This window comes from Lissotriton vulgaris, chromosome 9 (assembly GCF_964263255.1).
Source record: "Lissotriton vulgaris chromosome 9, aLisVul1.2, whole genome shotgun sequence".
Lineage (NCBI taxonomy): Eukaryota > Metazoa > Chordata > Amphibia > Caudata > Salamandridae > Lissotriton > Lissotriton vulgaris.
In genome coordinates this window covers 144,579,626-144,600,046 of record NC_141697.1, presented here as the reverse complement: position 1 = coordinate 144,600,046, position 20,421 = coordinate 144,579,626, and the positions used below count along the sequence as shown (strand labels likewise).

The following is a 20,421-nucleotide window of genomic DNA, read 5'->3' as shown; positions in this document are numbered from 1 at the left end:
CTTGCGGTCTTGTGGCTTTTTTTTTTTTACACTTCTTAGTCTGCAGTCTGATGGTTTCCTGGCTGCGGGTGTGCCGAGATCCACCAAGGATAGTTTCTCACAGTTGTCAGTGATTCATAAAGTTGTTTCGACTATATGCTGATCTAATCCGTAGCTTGTCTGCTGAGCGCACACACCGAGTGTCACACGTGCCAATATCATTACCATTTTATCAACAAAGTGTGTGAAGGAGGTACATGCCTGTCAAAATACTGACATTAGCAGTAGAGTGTGTGTGTGAGAGAGAGATAATGTGAAGTGGGCGACACAAAGAAGTGCATGCAGGAAGACAGCGTCAAAAGAAAGTCGTGAAGAGGAAGGAGATAACGTGTGAAATATACAGAAAGACTGGATGGAATGGTGTAGGGAGCAAAAGGGCATTTGTATCCAAGAGTGAGAGACACCGCAGAGCAAAGTGACGGGAAAGGGAGTTTATTGACATGGACCACTAGTCACTTACAGACATTGCAATTTTCAATTCACAGTATAATCTTCTCAGTATGGAAACATTTATAATTAATCATACAATCATAGTACTAATTGACGTCATACTGATAAGCATTGGAAACACCAATAGATCTGGATTGTTTAAGACATATATTAACTGCGGTGTGATATGTTTGGATGCTTTGATTTATTAGCGACTAAATGTCACTCCGAGTGTCTAAATTTTGACTGCGTAGCATGCCACTTCTATGCATGGTTAAACTATAGAAATGTCACACAAAAGCGGTCTGAAAACTTGGCACCTACGTTGCATAGTCTCACACACACGCGCGATGGCATGACATACCTCGAATTATAGTCTTCGCTATTACCTGAGATCTACGTTCTGAAAGTGATTTAACAAACGGGGGCTTTCGGTTAAGTTTTAGGAATTTTCACCGATGGCTCTTTCAGTTTTCACAAAATTATTGTTGGGTATCACTACCGAGAGAAAAATTATAGTTTGGTATTGCGAGGTCAAGGTTACTAAAACTCAAATTATTCCAATAGCGATTTCGAAGATATTTAAACTTTTAAATATTATCTTCGACGTTGACGTCGTTATGTAAATGAGGTGCGGCCACCTGAATGCCGCGCTGTTGTCTACATCCAACATGGCTTCCCATTGTAATTTAACCGCGGTCTAGTTGTTTGTTTCAGCAGTCAGCTAATCAGAGCTAGGCAGCAGTAATCGTGTACCGAATGCTGGCATGCGCCCGGTTACACATGTTGTATTTGGGATGGGATGGCAGAGGTGGAAGCTGTGCGGCGGTGTCTGAGAGACTTCTCTCTCGAGGCTCGGGGTGAGGCCACATTGATTGTCAGTCAGCTGTGGGTCGGAGAAGAGTCCTTGCATGGCAGCACGGTGCATGTTGTCGCTAGAAGTTTTAATGTTGTTCCTATTATCCTATATCCGGTCTTATCCCTTCCTATGTATATAGAGATAACTCTAATGACTAGTCTCCTATGTGACTTTTAGAGTATATCCATGTGTATCCCTTCCCTTTGTATATAGAGATAACTCTAATCACTAGGACATGCAGTAGTCCGCTTTGCTCTCTTCCATTCCTATGTGACTTTTAGAGTATATCCAGTCTTACCCCTTCCCTATGTATATAGAGATAACTCTAATCACTAGTTTATGCAGGAGTCCGCTGTGCTCTCTACCATTCCTCTGTGACTCTTAGAGTATATCCATGTGTATCCCCTCCCTAAGTAGATAGAGATATCACTAGTATATGCCTAGAGTTTATCCATTTGTATCTCCTCCTTGTGTGATTTTATCTCTTGTACATTTGCAATTTTTTCTGTTTGTACCTTTTTTATAACGCATGTAATCCTAAGTCCGTTTGTTTTCAACTGGTTCTTATGTAAGTCAAAAATTTGCAAATCTGTTTTTCCGATTGTAACCATCAGTCCTTATGGTTGAAACTGGGTCCTATGTAAAGCGCTCTGACACCTTCGGGTAAAGTTTGCGCTATATAAAATCGCATAAATAAAATAAAATAAAAATATTGGCCCACAAGTTCCAGCGTGCAAAACATTCCTGCTAAAAAAACAGATTAGGCTGAAGAAGATGAAGTGGCACAAATATGAGTGGGGTTCACTAGCTAAATTGGGGGTTTCAGACGCATTACAGCACGCACAGCTTGCGATCTCACATTCTAGGGCAGAGGTCTTCAAACTGGGGGACTGGTCCCCCTGGAGAGGGCTTAAGTGATTTAGGGGTGGTGGGTGCCAGTCTCTGGCCAAGAGAAGCATTATCCTTTGTTAAGAAGTTTAAAGACCACTGTTCTAGGGTGACAGAGTCTATGGGCTAGACTGCCGACGTTGGTGCTGGAAACCAGGGTTCGAGCTTCGGGGTCGCGTCCACATCCTGTGATTCTGGGCAAATCACTTAATCTCTCTGTGCCTGAATGTGTAATGTAAATACGGTGCTCATGTAAAGCGCTCCAATACCTCCGGGTCGAGTTCGCGCTATATAAATATGCAACAAAGAAAACTTCTTAAGGGTTCACTTGCTTAGGTCTGTTCTGCCAAGAGTTCTTTTGTGAACTCTCAGGCTTCCTGTTTCCAGGCATGATCAGATCACCTAGTCCATGTTTTTGTCTGTGTGTGTGTGGGGGGACTTGCAGTCTTGTGTAAGCCATTATAAAGCCACGACTTCAATTCCAAGAATTCAAAGAAAATGTCTGTATTGTTTGACCTACCCAAGTATGGAGTAGGGAAAATTAAGATCTCTGTATTTTGACTATACCGTCTACCATAATATCTTTTATGCTATAGATTAAGTTAATCTTACTGTTATTTTATCCACGTGTAATTCACTTTTCATGACTTATTTTATTTTTTATTGAAAGAGGCTCGGTTGGTTGGCTCATGTTTTCTGAGAGTCCGCCGATGGTTTCAGTGGAAAAATTAAAGGTGTCTGAGGGCTGACCCATGTATGGTTTCCACATGACTCCATGCTTTCTGCACACTACTTTTCCAGTCAAAGGTTTTATTTTTCCAAGTCATTCTTTTCAGGTGTATTAGTCCAGCTGGTTGAATTGACCTGAATCAAGAATACATCCCCCGAATTGCACTGACTTGTTACACGATAGCCCACGACAGGCAACCAGGTGTCTCAGTAACATGGAGTTGTTTGGTAACACTAGCTACATCGCTACTAGGTTTCCCCGGTACAGAAGTGACAACGTAAGCCAGTCTTTTTTTTCATAGAATTCATAGATACAACTACAAGTCCCAGAATTATTATAAAAAAAATAGACTAGTCTAACTAGTCAAACATGGACCTGGGAAACTTGCCAGCTATGTAGCTAAAGCATGCAAGAGTGGTGGCGGTGGTCCTGGAAGGATACTTTGAGATGTGGCTTATTAAGGATTACCTGATGGCCAGCTGATGGGCTGTAAGCAGGGTCGGATTGGGATCACAATTCGGCCCGGGCACTGACGAAAAAAGTGGCCCACATTCAAGAGGCGTGGCCCATATTTAAGGGGCGTGGCCCACATTCAAGGGGCGTGCCCTTTCATGAAACACCATTTGCACAGACAAGGAATGAAAGTGGGAGGATACTGTTCTTGCACACGACACAGGGCCAAGGTGACAATGGCCTACATGCTGAGCAACTAAAAAAAATAGCAAGGCCCCTTTTTGTCACAAAATTATTCCAGCCCTCCAGCACAGGAGGACCTGAAAAGCAGCAAAGCCCCTGCTATTACTAACCTACTCAGCCCTCCCCAGACCTTCAGCTCAGGAGCACATGAACAGAGGTAAGGCCCCTGCAATTAGTAAATTAATCAACCCTCCAGGCCTTGGGAAAATGTCCTGGCAGGGGAGCACAAAACACAGATTTCTGGGTCATCCAAGGTAGCCAGGTAGCCAGGGGGGAGGCTGAGGTGAAGCTGGTGCATGGGAAGTGCCTTCCCAGTGTGTTCTGGCAGTTTGAGTATTTAACATTTACTGTAGTATTACCCTTGTACCTGTGTACCCTTTTGTAACTTGCACAAGTCACTTTTCTCTTGTAACACACTATTTGCTACCTCTCACTTTTGTTTGCTTTAGATACTTGCACAAGTGCCACCATTGCCTACGTAACGTTTGTTCTTGTGCTGGAGTGTCTGCCATTAATTGCAGTATTATACCTCTACTTGTATTTTGTACGCTTTTGTAACCTGCACACATATCTCTTTTTCCTACTGTAATGTATCGTTTGCTCCTCTTGTATTTTGGTTGCTCACTATTGTCACTTTTGATTCATGTAACTTAACGTTGGCTTTTGTAATTTGTCCACTTATAATTTTCTCCTCATGTATTATTGCTGTTCCTAGTGTGAAGCGCTCTGACACCTTCGGGTAAAGTCCGCGCTATATAAAATCGAATAAATAAATAAAACAAAAAAATTCCAAACATCACCAGGCCCCCACAGCAAGACCCATTCTTCCTCGCCCACTATGCCCTGAATGTGAAGGGCTGTGGGCGAGGTGTTAAGACTAACACCGTTTCTGGGCTGCATGGGCGCCAGGGGGCCGAGGTGCAAATGGCTCAAAGGCCTGAGAAACACCTGGCCCCCTGGAGGCCGATTATTGCAAACAATCACCCCTCCCCAGCCCAGCCTCAGCTTGATTGCTTGGCAGGGTAGGGGTGAAGGAGAGCCCACAACTGACAATCGCTGTCTGGCCGCACAGCGAGGCTGCTTTCATTTTCTCAGTCTCCTTCTCTGTGCCCTCTGTGGGCCGGTTTTTTCACCCCTTTCCTAGTCCACTCTCTGTGGACAGGGACAGGGGAGAAAAAAAACGGCCCACAGAGGGCACTGAGGCACCGGCCCTTCGGCCCATTCCCGAATGCCCGCCTTGCCAATCCGCCCCTGGCTGTAAGGGCCCGCGGAGAGTGTCCAAGGGCTAGTTGAGGATGTCTGATGGTCTATACCAACAAGCTGAAGGGTTCTGAGGTTGTCAGAAATAGAAGTAGGTAAGCCACTGAAAGCACAAGCCTGAAGACTGGCTCTGGCTCAGCTCGAGGTCCTCTTGGTAAATCGAGCTCATAATGAGACAAACTTTCATGTGGCTTCTTCCTGCCACCCTCGCTCTAACCTTATGCACAAAGAGGTAAAAACAAAGCATTGATGTTTGAGGTAAAAGGAGAGACAAAAAAGATACCCATGTAGTGGCTGACTTGTACTGTGTGAACCAGAAAACCCACATTAATCGCGGTTTCCCTACTTAATCAAATTGTGTGATCTTCTTCGGCAAATATTTTATTTTACCAAGCCTCCTTTTTCTTCACTATTGCCTATGAAAGCCCGTTCAAATACGTGAGTTCAGAATACAAGATGCACAAAGACCTGTTTCTTAATTTTATACACTATAATGTAGCTGTATGTTTAAGAATCTAGGCCACATTCAGGGCTTAACTGTCTTGCCTCGTAGTTAACGAATGGCACTATCTTCAATATGGGAATGGGAACAGAATGGTTCTGAGTTTATGTTTAAAAAATATCACTTTTAATAATTTACTTCGCCGTGCTGTAATGTGACATATGAATGTCAAATTTTCAAAATGTTAAATTCACTTTTCTGAACTTTGAAGAGACTTTGTCATATTTTCCATGATGTATTTTGTATGATTTACATGTCAGACATTCTTAGGGCTTGGCTCGTGCATGGGCTCTAAGAGCCAAGCAAGACCCTAGGCTCAGCACGCCCTGTTAATTTGCTGGCTCACCCACCTCTAGTCAGATGGGCTCTGGGGGCCGAATGAGAGTCCATGAGTAATGGTTCAGGGAATGTAAGATATAGCTATGGGCATCTAAGGGTTGTTTAAAGTTGGTACTTTCCTATGAGGGGCAGACAATTTGTAGTTGCAAAATAGGTAAATATCACGTGACATATTTGGGTTGCACACACTTTTAATTAAAAGCATGGATGTATTTTTCCCTGCATGCAAAGGGCTGTTGAATAAAACACTAGTACTGGCTTTAGCTGTTTTTCCATGACATGGAGCCACTTGGCAGCTAGGAAGATAGACTCTGAGAATAAATTAAGGACTGTCTGATAGATGTTGCATTAGCTTAGAAGAAGGTGATTGTCGCTGAGGGTTGTTAGGCAACTGAGAGGCCCCGGTGGCAGGTTGTATGCCCCCAGGAGATGCTTAGTGTTTTTCTGGTTAAGATGTTGGTCTAGGAGAGTCTATGAATGCTGGTTGTCTCAAGTTAGCCAGTTCCATTCAAGAGTAGGTCATCCAAGTCCAGGTTTTTTGTAGTTGCATCCTTGGGCTTGTAGTCTTGTTCAAGCCACTATAAAATCAGTGCTATAAACCCCACAATTCAAAGAAAATTCCAGAACTAAATAACCTACTCACACTCGGAACAGGGAAACTTGAGAGCCTTCCGGTTGACATTTCTACAGTTAATAGAAATAGCTTTCCTTACTGACAGTTGTTGACTGGCAGGATCATTTGATATTAATGGAAGACGCAAGAGGTAACTGTTGTAATGGAAGTCTAGTGGGCGTTGTGTAGGTTGTAAGAACGTTTATTAGATGTTTGTTACAAGTAGGTAACTAGATCTCTAATCCCCACCTGCTGCTCAGCCCATATCTCCAACTGACATTCCAATCCTAAAAATACTCTCTACATTCTAGATGACCTCACACGCTGGCTGAGAATCAGGGACTTGGAACTCTAAGGAGGATGCATTAAGATACAACAGTAACAGAGTGGTTTTCTTGCGGGAAATCCCTGTAGGCGGTAACCCTCTGAGAATCGAAATAGCTGAAAGATTACGCTTGACTTGTAGCCAATAATTGAGACCTGCCCAAATTCCAGAGGCGGCTCTATACATCTCTGGGAAGAGACTGTCTAAGGTCGCATTTGAGTGGTGCCGTTAGAACCATCGGCTTCTTTTAGTATCATTAAATGTGATGTTTTATTGAACTGCCTCGAACGAGTGGCTGCAGTATCAGCATCTTTCCTCCTTTTGGTTTAAATTCTTCCCGACAAACAGATCATCACAGGTGATCAGAGATGGGGCCACATCTTCAGTAGTAGAACCTTGCCATAGGCTCCTACTGTCATATGTCATATGTAGTAATTTCTTGATGTGTTGAAAGCATGGGGATAGATTTTCATGTCTGTGTGGACAACATTGGAAGGTTCTGCTACTGAGTTGGTATTTCCATCATGATTCCGCATCCCTGACGGAGGTATTGTTGTAGATTAGAGAGTGGCTTGTAAAAAAGACCAGCAAGCAGGAGTTGAAATTGTTGGGGTTTGTTTATTATGGTCTGGCATGACAGTGGAGCGGTCACTAGATAATTATTTGAGTATCCAGAGGAGATGGGCATTGGTTCCACGCACATGTTGGGAGTCAGCTGTGCAGATTTTGATTGGATGCATCCACAAGAAAATATGCTTGCCCTCCACACAGCTGTGATCATTTTGTTAATTTCTCCACGTGCCTGAACTTGAACTTTTAGGGGCACACACATGCCTTTGCAATGTTATTAAAGTGTCTTAGATAACATATGGCGTTTCTCTCTGCCAGCAGCACTGCTGGAGGAGGGCAGTCAATAGCGTATTTTTAGGTGTGGCTTTAGAGTGCATTCATAAATCTACCAATTGGCATTGCCAATGCGTGTCCTTAAAAAGCCTGGAGAGCACATACCGTACTGATTCCCCGAGTGTTTTGGACATCAGTGCTTCCATATAAGTTTAAATCCATGTGTGGTGTTCGATAGCTGGAGGAACCAGAAAGGGCAGGTTAACCTGCTAGGTTATGTTGTTGTCATATACGCCTACTCCATAAACTTCAGCCTCTGCTCTCTGAAGCAGACAGAGCCAACATTGCCAGAGCCACACCAGACTGCAGGCTCGATTACTGTAGTACCATTTTTGTAGGCACCCCATAGAAGTCTAGGGCGCTTAAAGAGACCTCAGAATATTGCTGCTCAGGTGTAATTGGATAAAGTTGCTGTGTGCCAGTCAGGCTCATACTGAGAACTTCATGGATTCCTGATTGCAAAGAGTATTTACAGATCCATACTAATATAATAAAGAGAGAGCCCAAACCCCAAATCTTTGAGGCGGGTAATCTCAGGAACCACAGCACCAATCACAACACCCAATACAGCGTTGGAAAGGGCAGTTGCAGCAGAAGGACATAGGCTATGCAGACGCCCACCATATACATTTAAAAGCTAAAAGAACCGTGCCAGCAAAGTAGTCCCTTGTGGGCGTGTCTGCGTTGTGCTGTGGGCGTGTGGCGGGGGCGTGACAAACGCTGGGGGCGTGTGGTACGTTCCGCCCTCATGCCATGTCTCATATTGTGTGCTAATCCCACCCTGTTCCCTTTAAATACCCCTGCACTCCATAATCATATCCCACCCTTAGTCCTTAAAATACCCCAACACCCTTAAACACTAACCCATCTTAACCCTATAAATATACCCTGTACCCCAAAACCCGAACCTATCCCTAAACCCTAAAAATACCCCTGTACCCCAAAACCCAAACCTAGCCCTGAACCCTATAAATACCCCTGTACCTCAAAACCCAAACCTACTCCTGAACCCTAAAAATACCTCTGTACCCCAAAATCCAAACCTAGCCCTGAACCCTAAAAATACCACTGTACCCCAAAACCCAAACCTACCCCTGAACCCTAAAATACCCCTGTACCCCAAAACCAAACATAGCCCTGAACGCTTAAAATACCCCTGTCCCCCAAAACCCAAACCTACCCTGAACCCTAAAAATACCCCTGAACCCTAAATATAACCCTGTACCCCAAAACCCAAACCTACCCCTGAACCCTAAAATACCCCTGTACCCAAAAACCAAACCTAGCCCTGAACCCTAAAAATACCCCTGTACCCCAAAACCCAAACCTAGCCCTGAACCCTAAAAATACCCCTGTACCCCAAAACCCATACCTATCCCTAAACCCACCCCTGTACCCCATGACCCAAAACTATATCTGAACCCTTAAAATACCCAAACACCCCAAAACATATACCTCAGTACCCCAAAACATATACCCCTATAATCATACTTACCTTATCCAAACATTAAAAAAAAAATGCTTTTACCATTCATGCATTTACAATGAATTTAGTTGTAAATGTATGCGTGGTAAAAGCATATAAAATGTAATGCCATGCGTTATAATGGCATTGCGGAGTCATGGTACTTTCGTAATGAAAGTATGCAGATTGATGGTATGCGGAAAGAAAGTTGCGGAATAATGGGTGTTTACCCTCCCCCAGTAAGTACATTGGTGGCACGGCGGCCCACATCTCCAGCAACATACTCATATTTTTTCACCACCCATTTGAAAAATGCACAGGCGTCTCTCTTATTGATGGCCAGCACCGACATATACTTCTAGAACTTGTGGCGGGAGGTGTGTCTAAAATTGCGAACTTTAGAGCTGGGGAGCTACGTTCGAATCTCGGTATCAGCTCAACATCCTGTGATTTCAGGCAAATCGCTTTGTCTCCCCGTGCCTACCACAAATGAATGTGTTCTTCTGTAATGTAAATTGTGCTCATGCCATGTTGTCAAGTTCGCGCTATATAACATTGCAAGGAAAAATAAAGTAGGGAAACTAGAGTTCACACACTACTGAACGTGCACTCTTAAGTGCATCAGCAGTGCACTGTGAATCGGAGCGTTTCACAGGCCTGTCACAGATAAGAAATGCTATCAAAACGAAAGCCTACAAAACAATATACTACTGGCCGGCAGCAATTCATATCCTGACAACATCGGGACGGGCTGCTAGTTAGTTATAATTGGTAAAATGTTATATTTGGATTGTTTTGTAACTGGAAAACTAGATCCAAATTATATTGTCCACGCATGACATTGAAATCCCAGAATATGCACCTGCTTGCAATCCCTAAATACTGCACCTATTTGCATGAGATTCCTTTTATTCCTGGGCTTTTTTTGTTGTTATTTTGTGGTCATGCTGGGATACCTATGGCTTATAGCGCCCTACAAATCTTTTTTGTTTGGCGTGGAGGTGCAATCTCACAGGTTTGTACTATCTGACAGACTGCGCTTTCCTTGCTGGTAACAGTTGGCTAGCAGATCAATTTCCCAGGGCTCACTAAACTCTGTCTGTGGCAATAACCATATAGGCAGCATGTTCGGTCTGGGTGCGAACAGCTGACCAATTGCATTTCCGTTGCTGGCAATAGTAGACTCTCATTGTATTGTTTGATGGCTCAAACATGCAACAGACTGTGGTTCCCTCCCAGGAATTAGAAGACTTCCTGCTCAACCTTATCATCCTTAAATAGCATACAGTATACACTTCCTTTAGTACATTAGTGGACTGGCAGCCAAATCTGTTAGTGCTCTTTGTTTAAAAAATACAATTTCATTCTGTTGGGATGGGAATGTTCTTTGCATAGTGTGCAGACGTATTCTCCTACCCTGAGTGCGTGTATCTGGTACCCTGGCTTTTAAATGTGGCCCTAACATCACACCAATCTAGACTGCATGCAGAGTCCTAGGCCTTTTCCTTGACATGAGTGATGTCCTGGATCTGTCTTGTAACCTGCAGGGCTGCTTCAAGTCCGCCCTCATTGTACGGGCAGTGGACTACTGTCCCTGTCATGTGTTCAGCACTTGCAGTGGTGTTTGCAGCGTACTGTGTTTCTGTCACTGAAGTGGAGGCTTTCTGGCCCATTCGTGTAACGTTCAGCTTCTATGCGCTGTAACCCATAACCTTAGATCCAACAACTCAAGTGTATGTTGTGCATGTTTGTGTGTGTGTGTAGTCGTTATGGTGTGTATGCATGCATGGTGTGCATGAGTGAACCAGAGTAAAGGAGGTGTGTGTGACCCATTTTGGATACCTTGTGCACAAGATGGAGGTGTGGTTGTTTTCCCAGACAGAGCAAGGGTATTGCTGGCATAGCTGGAGACCCGCACTGAAGTGGAGAAAGAGGAGACAAGGCTTCTCTAAAAATTATATTATGCCTTTTGTTAAGAACACATGCTTATTAGTCTTCCTGGAGCACTGCCAGTTGGTGGATGGGGGTGGGTTAAAGTGTGATACTTTACTCTGGAGAAGTGTGGCTCAATTATTAGAGCGGCAGACCCTGATGCAGATGTCTAGCCCGGGACCAGGGTTCAATTCCCCGCCTCGGCGGGTCTTGGGCTTAAAAATTCCACGGACCTGATCATTCTCGCCTCGGTGCCTATTCCAATCATGGAGTCCCACTCTGCAACTCCGGGCAATAGCTTGCTTAATCTCCACAACGGCCCCCACAACGCTAAGGATGCCTGGCCTCCAACTTGGGGGTGCCCAGGAGTGGACACCTCACAGGGAAAGCCAGGATGGGCTCCACAGCGGTATTCGTACAAGCGCCTTGAGACCCTTGCGGGTGAGTAGTGCGCTACACAAGTATCAATTTATACTGTAGTCTCTGTAGTTCAAGGTGAAAGGACCTTCTCTGGTGATGTCAGCCTTTTGTCTTTACCTGATCATTCTTCAGTGTGACTGTTGACAGCCAAGTGCAGAAGCTTACAGCTGTTTGTGCCTCTGTGGTGGCTGCTATGAGGGGCTTCACTCTATGCAAAGGCTGTACTTGGAAGTCGGAAGAGGACATTTAAAAGGAGATCCAACCAGAACCAGTTTTGATAGTGCCAGCAGTGAATCCCATATTTTGAGTGTTTTTATTGTCTAAAAGTAAGACCCACTGACCCATTTGTTGTTCCAATTAAAAATGTTTTATGCTCAAGTATTAGAGTGCTCAGGAGAGTACGTGGAGGGATGCTGTACAAAGAGGGCTGGTGCTGGGCTAATGGCTGGCATCCCAGAGGAAAGGGGACAGAAGCAAAGCCCACCCCTTCCTACAAGAGCTGCTCACTTTTCCTGAAGGGCCTATATAACATCAATTCTGCTGAGAGAGGGAAGGAGTCTTGTTGTGAACGTATCTAGGACCCTAATTAAATATTCCCGATTCATGCCCTTATGTGGTTATAACAAATCATATCCTTATAAAGGCATAAGAATCATATCCATATTCAGTCATAGCCAGTGCAGTCCAAATACGGCAAGGTTACTTCCCTAGACGCCTAGAAAGTATAACGCGTTCTTTAAACAAACCAAGCCTCCAGTAGCCCGGGAATCCCCCCTGCTTCTGTTTTGATTTGTCCTAGAACTCCTGAGAGTCCTGAAAGAACTGAAAGTTCTTAGTGACGTCTTATGTCCAACCTTACGTCAAACTCGGCACCTTCCAGGTATAAATATACCAGCATTTGCCTTAAGCAAACACACGGTGGTTTGGAGCAGAGCGGCAATCTACTTACCCAAAGCCCTGCTGATGCGAGTGGCGAAGGAAGCCGACCCTCCCATTTGACGCTCTGAGAGAGACGCTGTCTTTTCTCCTGCCGAGAAATCCAGCTCCAGTGTTTCCAGTCACCCTTGCGGGTTGCTGGGAGATCGAATCCTGAGAAAGAGATACAAGACATCCTTCATTCTAAAACCAAGGTACGGAGCTGATTAAATCCTTAGAGAATTCTTAATTCAGATTCTTGGCTAAACTAACTTAATTTAAACTGCAGCTCACTTACTCCTTCCCACGTACTAGGCTTAGGTTAGGTACACCGGGGTAGGCGTATTTTAGAAGCACCAGTTGAGTTTAGTCAACTTTTATCATTGTATGTGTTGTATATATTTTATCAGTTTTAAGTATCATATGGCTCAGAAACCATATAAATGCTTTTACAGTATTATTTCATAATACTCCTTTTACTGTACGCACTTTACTTTATGACAAGTATTGCAATTGTGGCAATTCACTTCTCTTGCATGAGAAAGAAGACTGCTCAATAAATAACAACTTTTATTGAAAACGCCCATCTCTCTATTTCTCTGCACTCTGGTGAAACTAAGCATGCACGATTGACTGAGTGAAATAGCTATCTATTGTTTTCACACGACTCTGGAGATATACTCCTTATTCTGGAGGGAGCAAAGTTGTCTATTCAGGAAAGTTAACTCATTCCTGTTCACTCGAGAAAGTTTCTAGTGACCTCTGCGCTAGCTGGCATTCATAATTAGGTCTAACATATCCAAGACCTAGTCAACATCAGTCCTACGTCTAAACTATCATTTATGTTATTCCAATGCGCAGAGCCTATTGGGAATATAGGAACTACACTACAGTCTGCCATCTGTGCAAGAGAAGTGGCTGTCCAGGAGAAGTGAGGTGCTGCGTGACCCTGTTGCATGGGATCGGTGGAAGAGGACGACTGCTGCGAGTCATCTGCATGTATGGTTACTGAGGGCTTCAGACTCTCCTGTGTGATTCCTTATGGGAATTGTGAACATTGTGGGGTGACCTGAGCCAATGTGCCTCATCTGAGAAATGTGGTGTAACCTAAGCCTATGTTTCATATCCCTGAGGTGTCATTTGATCTGCTTAACTGTTACTGAGCTGTTGAAGATTACAGCATAACCTGAGCTGCTGCACCCGATTTGCGAATCCGTGGCATGTCCCAAGATGTTGCATCTGCCAGTGCCACCTCATGATCTAGAGCAATCAAGATCGCTGCATGCCTGAAGCCTTGGCCCAACATTGGACTTGACCAGTCTGTGCTCTGCATAAACTTCTGCTTCAGCCTGGCTGTGCTAGACCGCACAGATCCAGACCCGAACATCCCAAGGAGGACTACACCAAGCACTCTCTGGAGCAGCCAGTAAGGGGATCTAGCTCTCCCTAGGCAGCTGTTCCCTGTCCACAGCCCTATCTCCAGACGCCACCCCTGAGGAGGCTGAGGATTACTGCAGGCTTGTGCTCAGCCCAGAAGATGAAGGGCGTGCGAGCCCTAGAAGAGCAATGAATTCAATGAAGATGTGCCAGCCCCTACCATGGAATGGGAAAGACTTGAGGGTAAAAACCAAGAGAGGTCTATTTAAAACTGTGCGCTTACACTAAGTTATGGGAGTAATCTGCCTCTAAGCCAAATCGTGGTAAGTACCTGACCCTGGTTGGGGACCACCTTGACCATAATTGGGAGCGGATTTTGTCGCAGGAGGAGGCAGTAATCTGTGCCTGGACACTAGCATATGTTCATGAGTAGTATTAATTTCTAGTGTACATTAAGAGTACTTTTCTTCTTTCAAGAAGTACTTCTTCATCTTGAAAATCAAGCCATAGGTGGGAGAGTCTGTTATTTTATGGAAGTGTGTTTGTTGAGTGCTGAGCTGGACTAGCCCCAAACTACCTTCCTGAAAAGCCGGTGACTGCTCGCCATCGCTAGCACTGAGAGTCACCCAATTTGCAGAGCCATAGCAGGATAGATACCATGACATCGGAGGTAAACATTCTCATCCCCTATGGTTGAGGTCCAGTAGCACCTGCATTGCCCAAGGTCAATGCAAGCAGGGTCTGGCAATTGATGTCTAGCGGTGTGAAATCCTGCTAGTTCCAATGTACAGCATTGGTGTAGTATTCCAACTTGAAATCATTTGAAAGTATACAATAATATGTCTGGTACAAGGTTAGCAGGGGTAGAGCCTGACACCATGTCCTTGGATCAGTTGAGGTACTTGTTTCTGGATAGAAAATGGACGGCTCCCAGGAACAAGAACAGGTGTAATAAATGAGCCACTCTTGTGATTTAGGCACCCTACGATGACCCTCACCACCACCATTTATTTGACTTTAGTGTGTTCCTTAATGTAGGATGGTCCTGCATATGCCTGCTTCTCTTCTGTCCTGTAATCTTGCTGCCTTTCAGTGGGAGCTGTTACGGAGTGGAACAGTCTTGCCAAGAGCAGAGCGTGTGGGATGTGCATTTGAAGGTGTGATTGTATTGTGCATTGGTGAGAATTATGAGTTCTGCCTATTGGCTTTGACATTGTTTAATGTCATTCAGTTTTCTGACTTTACCGTGTTTTATGGCAGTGCTTAGCTTTGACATGCTTTCAAGTCATCTTGCTTTTCAATTCCATCTTGCTTTGGGCCTTTCTGTGTGCATGGCCTAACTAAAGCCATTTTCATGACTGAAGCTATTTTCTGTACTTGCACGTAGCTGCAAAGTGGGGAGGGCATCTCCTGCTCTCCCTCCTGTTTTTCACACTTTTCTGACTAGTGAAAACCGGTTCTTATCAGAGGAATGTACATAGTCCGTCTCGAAGCCATAGTAAAGGCCTGATCAATCGATGCAGTTGCCTTGGAGCAGACTGGTACGGGCTCTCATGAGAACGAGGGGACGAGGCTTGCTAGAAGCTTCGTTATGTTTGGATTTGTATTAAAAGGGGGAGCCTCCTTATCTAAGCTCACGTTGCCATGGTATGATGGAGGCATAGCCCTTCCGGACATCAAGCGCTACTACTGGGCCTCACAGTTGAGTGCGGTCAACCATGTGACGTATTCCCCGGGCCCCGTTCCTGCCTTCGCAATGGACAAATTACTGTTGCCGGGTGGCAACTTCAACAGGGCTTTGTATTCGAAGGAGCCATTCCGACTCCTGAGTGGACCTACAAAATGTGCTGTGCGTGCGTGGAGAGATGCGACTGTGACTACGGGCTGGGGTGATAAGATGACACGGCTGACTCCATTGTATGACTCTGAGAGATTGGGCAGCCTGTGGCGGTCGAAAGGGTTTGATAGATGGAATATGATCGGTATTAGCAAGGTGGAGGATCTCTGGTCCAAGGGTGCAGTTAAGTCCTTTGAGGCCCTTAAGGTGGAGTACCAGGTTGACGACAGGGAATATTTTCGATATCTTCAGGTGCGCCACGCTCTGATCTCTGTGTTCCCTCCCGGGACGGAGATTCCCCAATCGTCGCCGCTCGAGGATCGTATTCTGGATGGCCACGTGCCTGACAGTACGATTTCCTTGATCTATAAAAAGCTCATTAATACCAGAGCTGATCTTCTGGTGCGGCTTCGGGCCTCCTGGATCGCGGACGGCCTTGAGCTAGACGACGAGGATTGGCAGATAGCGATTGCCTCCCCTAAAGAGGTGGCTATTCCAGTTTGCCTTCGTTTTGTGCAGTTGAAGATCCTCCATCGAGTTTACATGACTGGTACGCGTCTGGTCTGAATGGGATACTCGAGTGATGGATTGTGTAAGCGTGGCTGTGGCATGAGTGGCACCTTTCTCCACATCATTTGGGAATATCCGGTGGTATCCGCTTTCTGGTCCAGAGTGCATGACATTATGGGGCGGGTCACCGGGGTCTCTCTTTTGCCTGAGGCGCGTCGTTGCCTGCTTAATGTCTGGGAGCCTACGGACTGCACGGCCGCTCAGACCTTTTGGGTAACTCTTGGCAACATGGTTGCCAAGAGGAACATAGCGCAACTCTGGGGTTCTCATAGACCGCCTGGGATAATAGCCTGGAAGGAAAACATGGACTGGTGCATGTTTCGGGAGAAGACGGTCTATGAGGCTCGGGGCCGTCCCAGGAAGTGGGGTAAGATTTGGTCACAGTGGAATGAGTACCGTGGAGATATCTGCTGCCCTCCACTCGAATACACCGCTGATATCCCTTTGTCCCCGTAATTGGCGTTCCTGAAGACTGACTGATAAATCTTATTTGTGATCCTCTTCACCATCCCCCCGCCCCTCGATAATAGTCACAGATTTTTTTGGGAAACTGACTCCCTCCTCCTCTCCGCCACACACCCTAGATATTGCTCTTACCATGTGAGTGTTTGTGTTGTTTGTTCTTGTTTTCATAAAAATTATAAAACGAAACCTGGTTGATCCTTTCTTTATGGTGTTTTGATGCCAGTGCACTGACATGTTGCGATTTATGGCCTCAATGATATACTGTGTTGTCTGGTATCCAGACCTTTTGTCATAGCGGCCGGCCCGATTGGGTTGTAGGCAGACGCTGTGTACTGTGCAATCTAAAAATAAAGGTTTAAAAAAAAAAAAAAAAAGGGGCAGCCTCCACTGGTCTGGTGGAAGTTTGGGAGTTTGGATTCCGAATGAGGGCAGACATGCCTATCTCAGACGGAACTCTGATTGCTGAGCTCTGATCCCCGGCTGTGTGAAGACTTCCCCCGGCCGGAAGTGGGCAGTGTATGCATCAGGTGATGTATTGAGTTTTGTGGTTATTGCCATTGTGATGTGAGCCAGTGGCTGTGATTGTTTAAAGTTTTTTCTTTGTGGTGTGGATGGTGCACATCCAGAGTGATCCTCTACTCTGTATATATATATTTCTGATCTCTTGCAGGACGTCCAGTGTATCTTATTTTTTATCAGTTATTGCTTGTTTATTAATCAGTATAATTATTGATTCATGCTATTTAGATTATAGGTTTGCTCAGTTATTGATTCATGCCTTTAGAATTTAAGTTTGCTACATATATTTGAATCCTATGAATTTATCTGAGACCGCCTTTGTTTAGAGAGTATTATGTAATAAACCCCAAGCCTTATTCCAAAAGTGATAGTCTTTGCATTTTGTTAAATAAAACCCCTTTTCAAAAGGTGCTTTTTTTGTGTTGAAGTCTTGCTGTGCCAGGGGTGGTAAGACATGCTCAAAAGTGTATATTATTCAAAGGTGCAGTGGTATATTTGCCTCCCAGGTGGGAGTGCAGTGATTGGGTGTGGCTTATTGGCGAGAAGCCACATTCAAAACAACAGGGAGGACCTTTTGAGTCACATTAAAGACCAGTTAGAGAAACTGGACTGGAGGGAAGAAACTGTGGACTCTGGGTATTGTACAACGATAGCAACCCAAAAAATGTTGTGGTATAAAGCTCGCTTGGCCCAGTAACACAGGTTTCCCCAGGCACACCCAGTGTCTCTAACCCAAATTTGTTTTGCAGTGTTTTCCTCAAGACAGTTACTGCCTCCAATTGCTAGATCATCATTGTCACAGACTCCAGGGATTAATACCTTGGGAGGCTTACATCTAGCTCAGACTCTGAACTTGCATTTCTCTTCGCCAGAAAGCTATGCCTGATGAAGAGAAGGCTATGCAGCTTTAACGGGAGAAGCTCAAATGAGCTAGTGAGGAATAAGGTGAAAAAAGGCGGGTGAGTCCGAAGGAATGGGTACATCAAGAGAGACCAGTATTTACAATGCAAAAGGTCTCGCAATGACATTGTTTTGAGCTATTGGCATTGTAAATGTTTTTTTCCCCTTAGTGAAGCACTGATCAAGTAATGGCGTTGTAAATGATAGCTACAAACAAGGGAGGGGGGGGGGGAGACAGCTGGCTGTGTAGGAGAGGAGAGATGGAAAGGAGCAGAGATGCTAAAGTGGAGAAGTAAGTGTTGGATTTGTTAAATTAGTGTGGATTTATTGATATTAGGAGGCGGATGAACTGAGCGAGCCCACATATATAGGAGCCTGTGTGCGCTGCTTCCTCTTTTCCATCAGTGTTTAGCATTTAAACATGTGCTTATAAGTGCATTTGCATGGAGTCTGGTGCACGGCAACATGGCGCTGTCTGGTGGTGACATAAATTAAGGGGTGAATATAGGGAAAGATGGCTGGTATCGTGTGAGCCTTAATTGTGTATGCAATTGAAAACTCTTGAGAATGATGCTCTGTGAGGAGCTTTCAAGGAACGACAAGTTGCATCTTCCGTAGACGCGCTCTGTGGTGGGGGAGGAGGAGGAGCGTTGAAGCAAGGTAAAGGCACTCAGAGCGTCCATAAAGTGCGTGCAAAGTAAAACAAGATGCGCGGCCGCAAGAGCAGTCTTCACTTTTTCAAGCACTGCACTCCTGCAGGGTGGATGCCACCACAAGCACGAGTGCAGTGCTTGAAAATTTGAAGAGCGACGGCTACAGGTCCTCCTATGTAGCGCATGCGCGCTGCGTAGGCAAGACCTAAAAAAGGGAGTCTGAGGAGCAGTAAAATAGAAGGCAGGGAAAGGAGAGAGAATTAGAGAGTGCGAGGATAGCTTTGGAGATAGAGAAACTCAGTATGGCACTGGGGACATCTAGGAAAAGTGATTGCACTTTCAACTCTACTGGAGTAAATGCCAAGGTTCTAAAAGAGCTTGTGCAAATGTATGTTGAGGCACAAGCTATTTTGGGATGGTTCTAAGCCCTGAGACTGCTTCTAGAGTGCAACTTTACATTTAAATCGGGTTGTCTTGCCTTCAAGGCGCTGCATTGTAAGAGCCCAAAGTTCCTCAACGACATGGTCACAAAGCATGTCCCTAGGTGCAACTTACGTTCTGCCCACTTACACCTACTGTCCACCCCAGCCGTCAAACTCAAGTGGCAGGGAGGCTGTAGGTTCTCCTACCTTGCTCCCAAACTTTTGAATTCTCTACCACTGACAATTAGGAGCTGCGACAACCTTCTGGGCTTCAGAAGGGCCTTGAAAACTTGGTTGTTTAAGAAAGCCTACTAACTGCCTGTACAATGCAATTACACAGGATCAGCGCCATGAAACCTTTGGGGACCGTGCACATTATAAGCTTCTGTTAACATATAACATAACATAACTTTGAGTGATGTGTCTGAGGCAGCCACCTTCTGAATCGCTTGCCTATCCAAGGTACAGCAGTCCTTGGAAGGATGGCTGCAGCTGAGAAAATTAATTTTGAGTGAATAAAGGAAGCTTTGATGAAACAGTTTGGACTGAAGTCAGCTCAGTACCTTAAGAGGTTTAAAGTTAGCAAGAGCGAGAATGAAATGTAGAGGAAATTGATAGCATGGAATGCACAAGGCATAAATATGTACCCTGAGAAGCATAAGGATTATGCCTACCTTACACTTCTTAGGACTCAAATTCCTATGCTTCTAGAAACCCATTAGCTTAACTCTGAGGTGGAATACGTGGAGGGGTATGCCTGCTTGGGCCCATTTAAAAAGCGGCAAGTAGTGTCAGACACACAGGACAGTTGGACCATTGTATTATGCCTTCTGGATGGAATTGAAACCTGCTTAATAAACACTTAAACAACAAATATTGACGTTGCGATATTTTTTGAGAGAGAAATATGGGCACTGTCATGAATGGCCGAATGACCAAATCTCCCTCCCCCTCAAGCCCCCCCAAACCTGAAATAAAACCATGAATAGGAACTACACTGCTAATGCAATGAGGTATTTAAACGTAATAGTTGTATGCAGACAGCAACACCTAACTCAAGAGTCTACTCTTAGTACTCCCACGTTCATCACAAGCACAGTAGAATATATTGGATTTTGGGGAGAATGGAGTAGCTGGTGAAATTATGTGACACAACTTTTTTAAACATATTCCTTTCTGATCACTCGTCATTACATGCTTGGCCCAAAATCCTGGTTAGGTCTGGGGTACTGACCGATCGAGCCTTCATCTCACACATACAAAATTATACTAGGCGTTTTTTTTCAGAGCAACAAGGAGACCACAGAAAGTAGAGCAACAAAATGGGAAGCATATAAAATGGCCCTTCGAGAGGAATGGATCT

At 44.8% G+C, this 20,421-nt stretch overlaps 1 protein-coding gene across 1 annotated transcript in view; it reads left to right on the top strand.

Annotated features, from left to right (window-relative positions):
- The first annotated feature begins 1,236 nt into the window (after window positions 1-1,236).
- Window positions 1,237-20,421, top strand: part of JMJD7 (jumonji domain containing 7) — a 64,381-nt gene continuing 45,196 nt past the window's right edge. Inside the window, exon 1 of the mRNA XM_086937228.1 lies at window positions 1,237-1,328. Within this exon, the coding sequence (XP_086793354.1) occupies window positions 1,271-1,328 (58 nt within the window). The 5' untranslated portion in view covers window positions 1,237-1,270. The remainder of the gene's footprint in view (window positions 1,329-20,421) is intronic.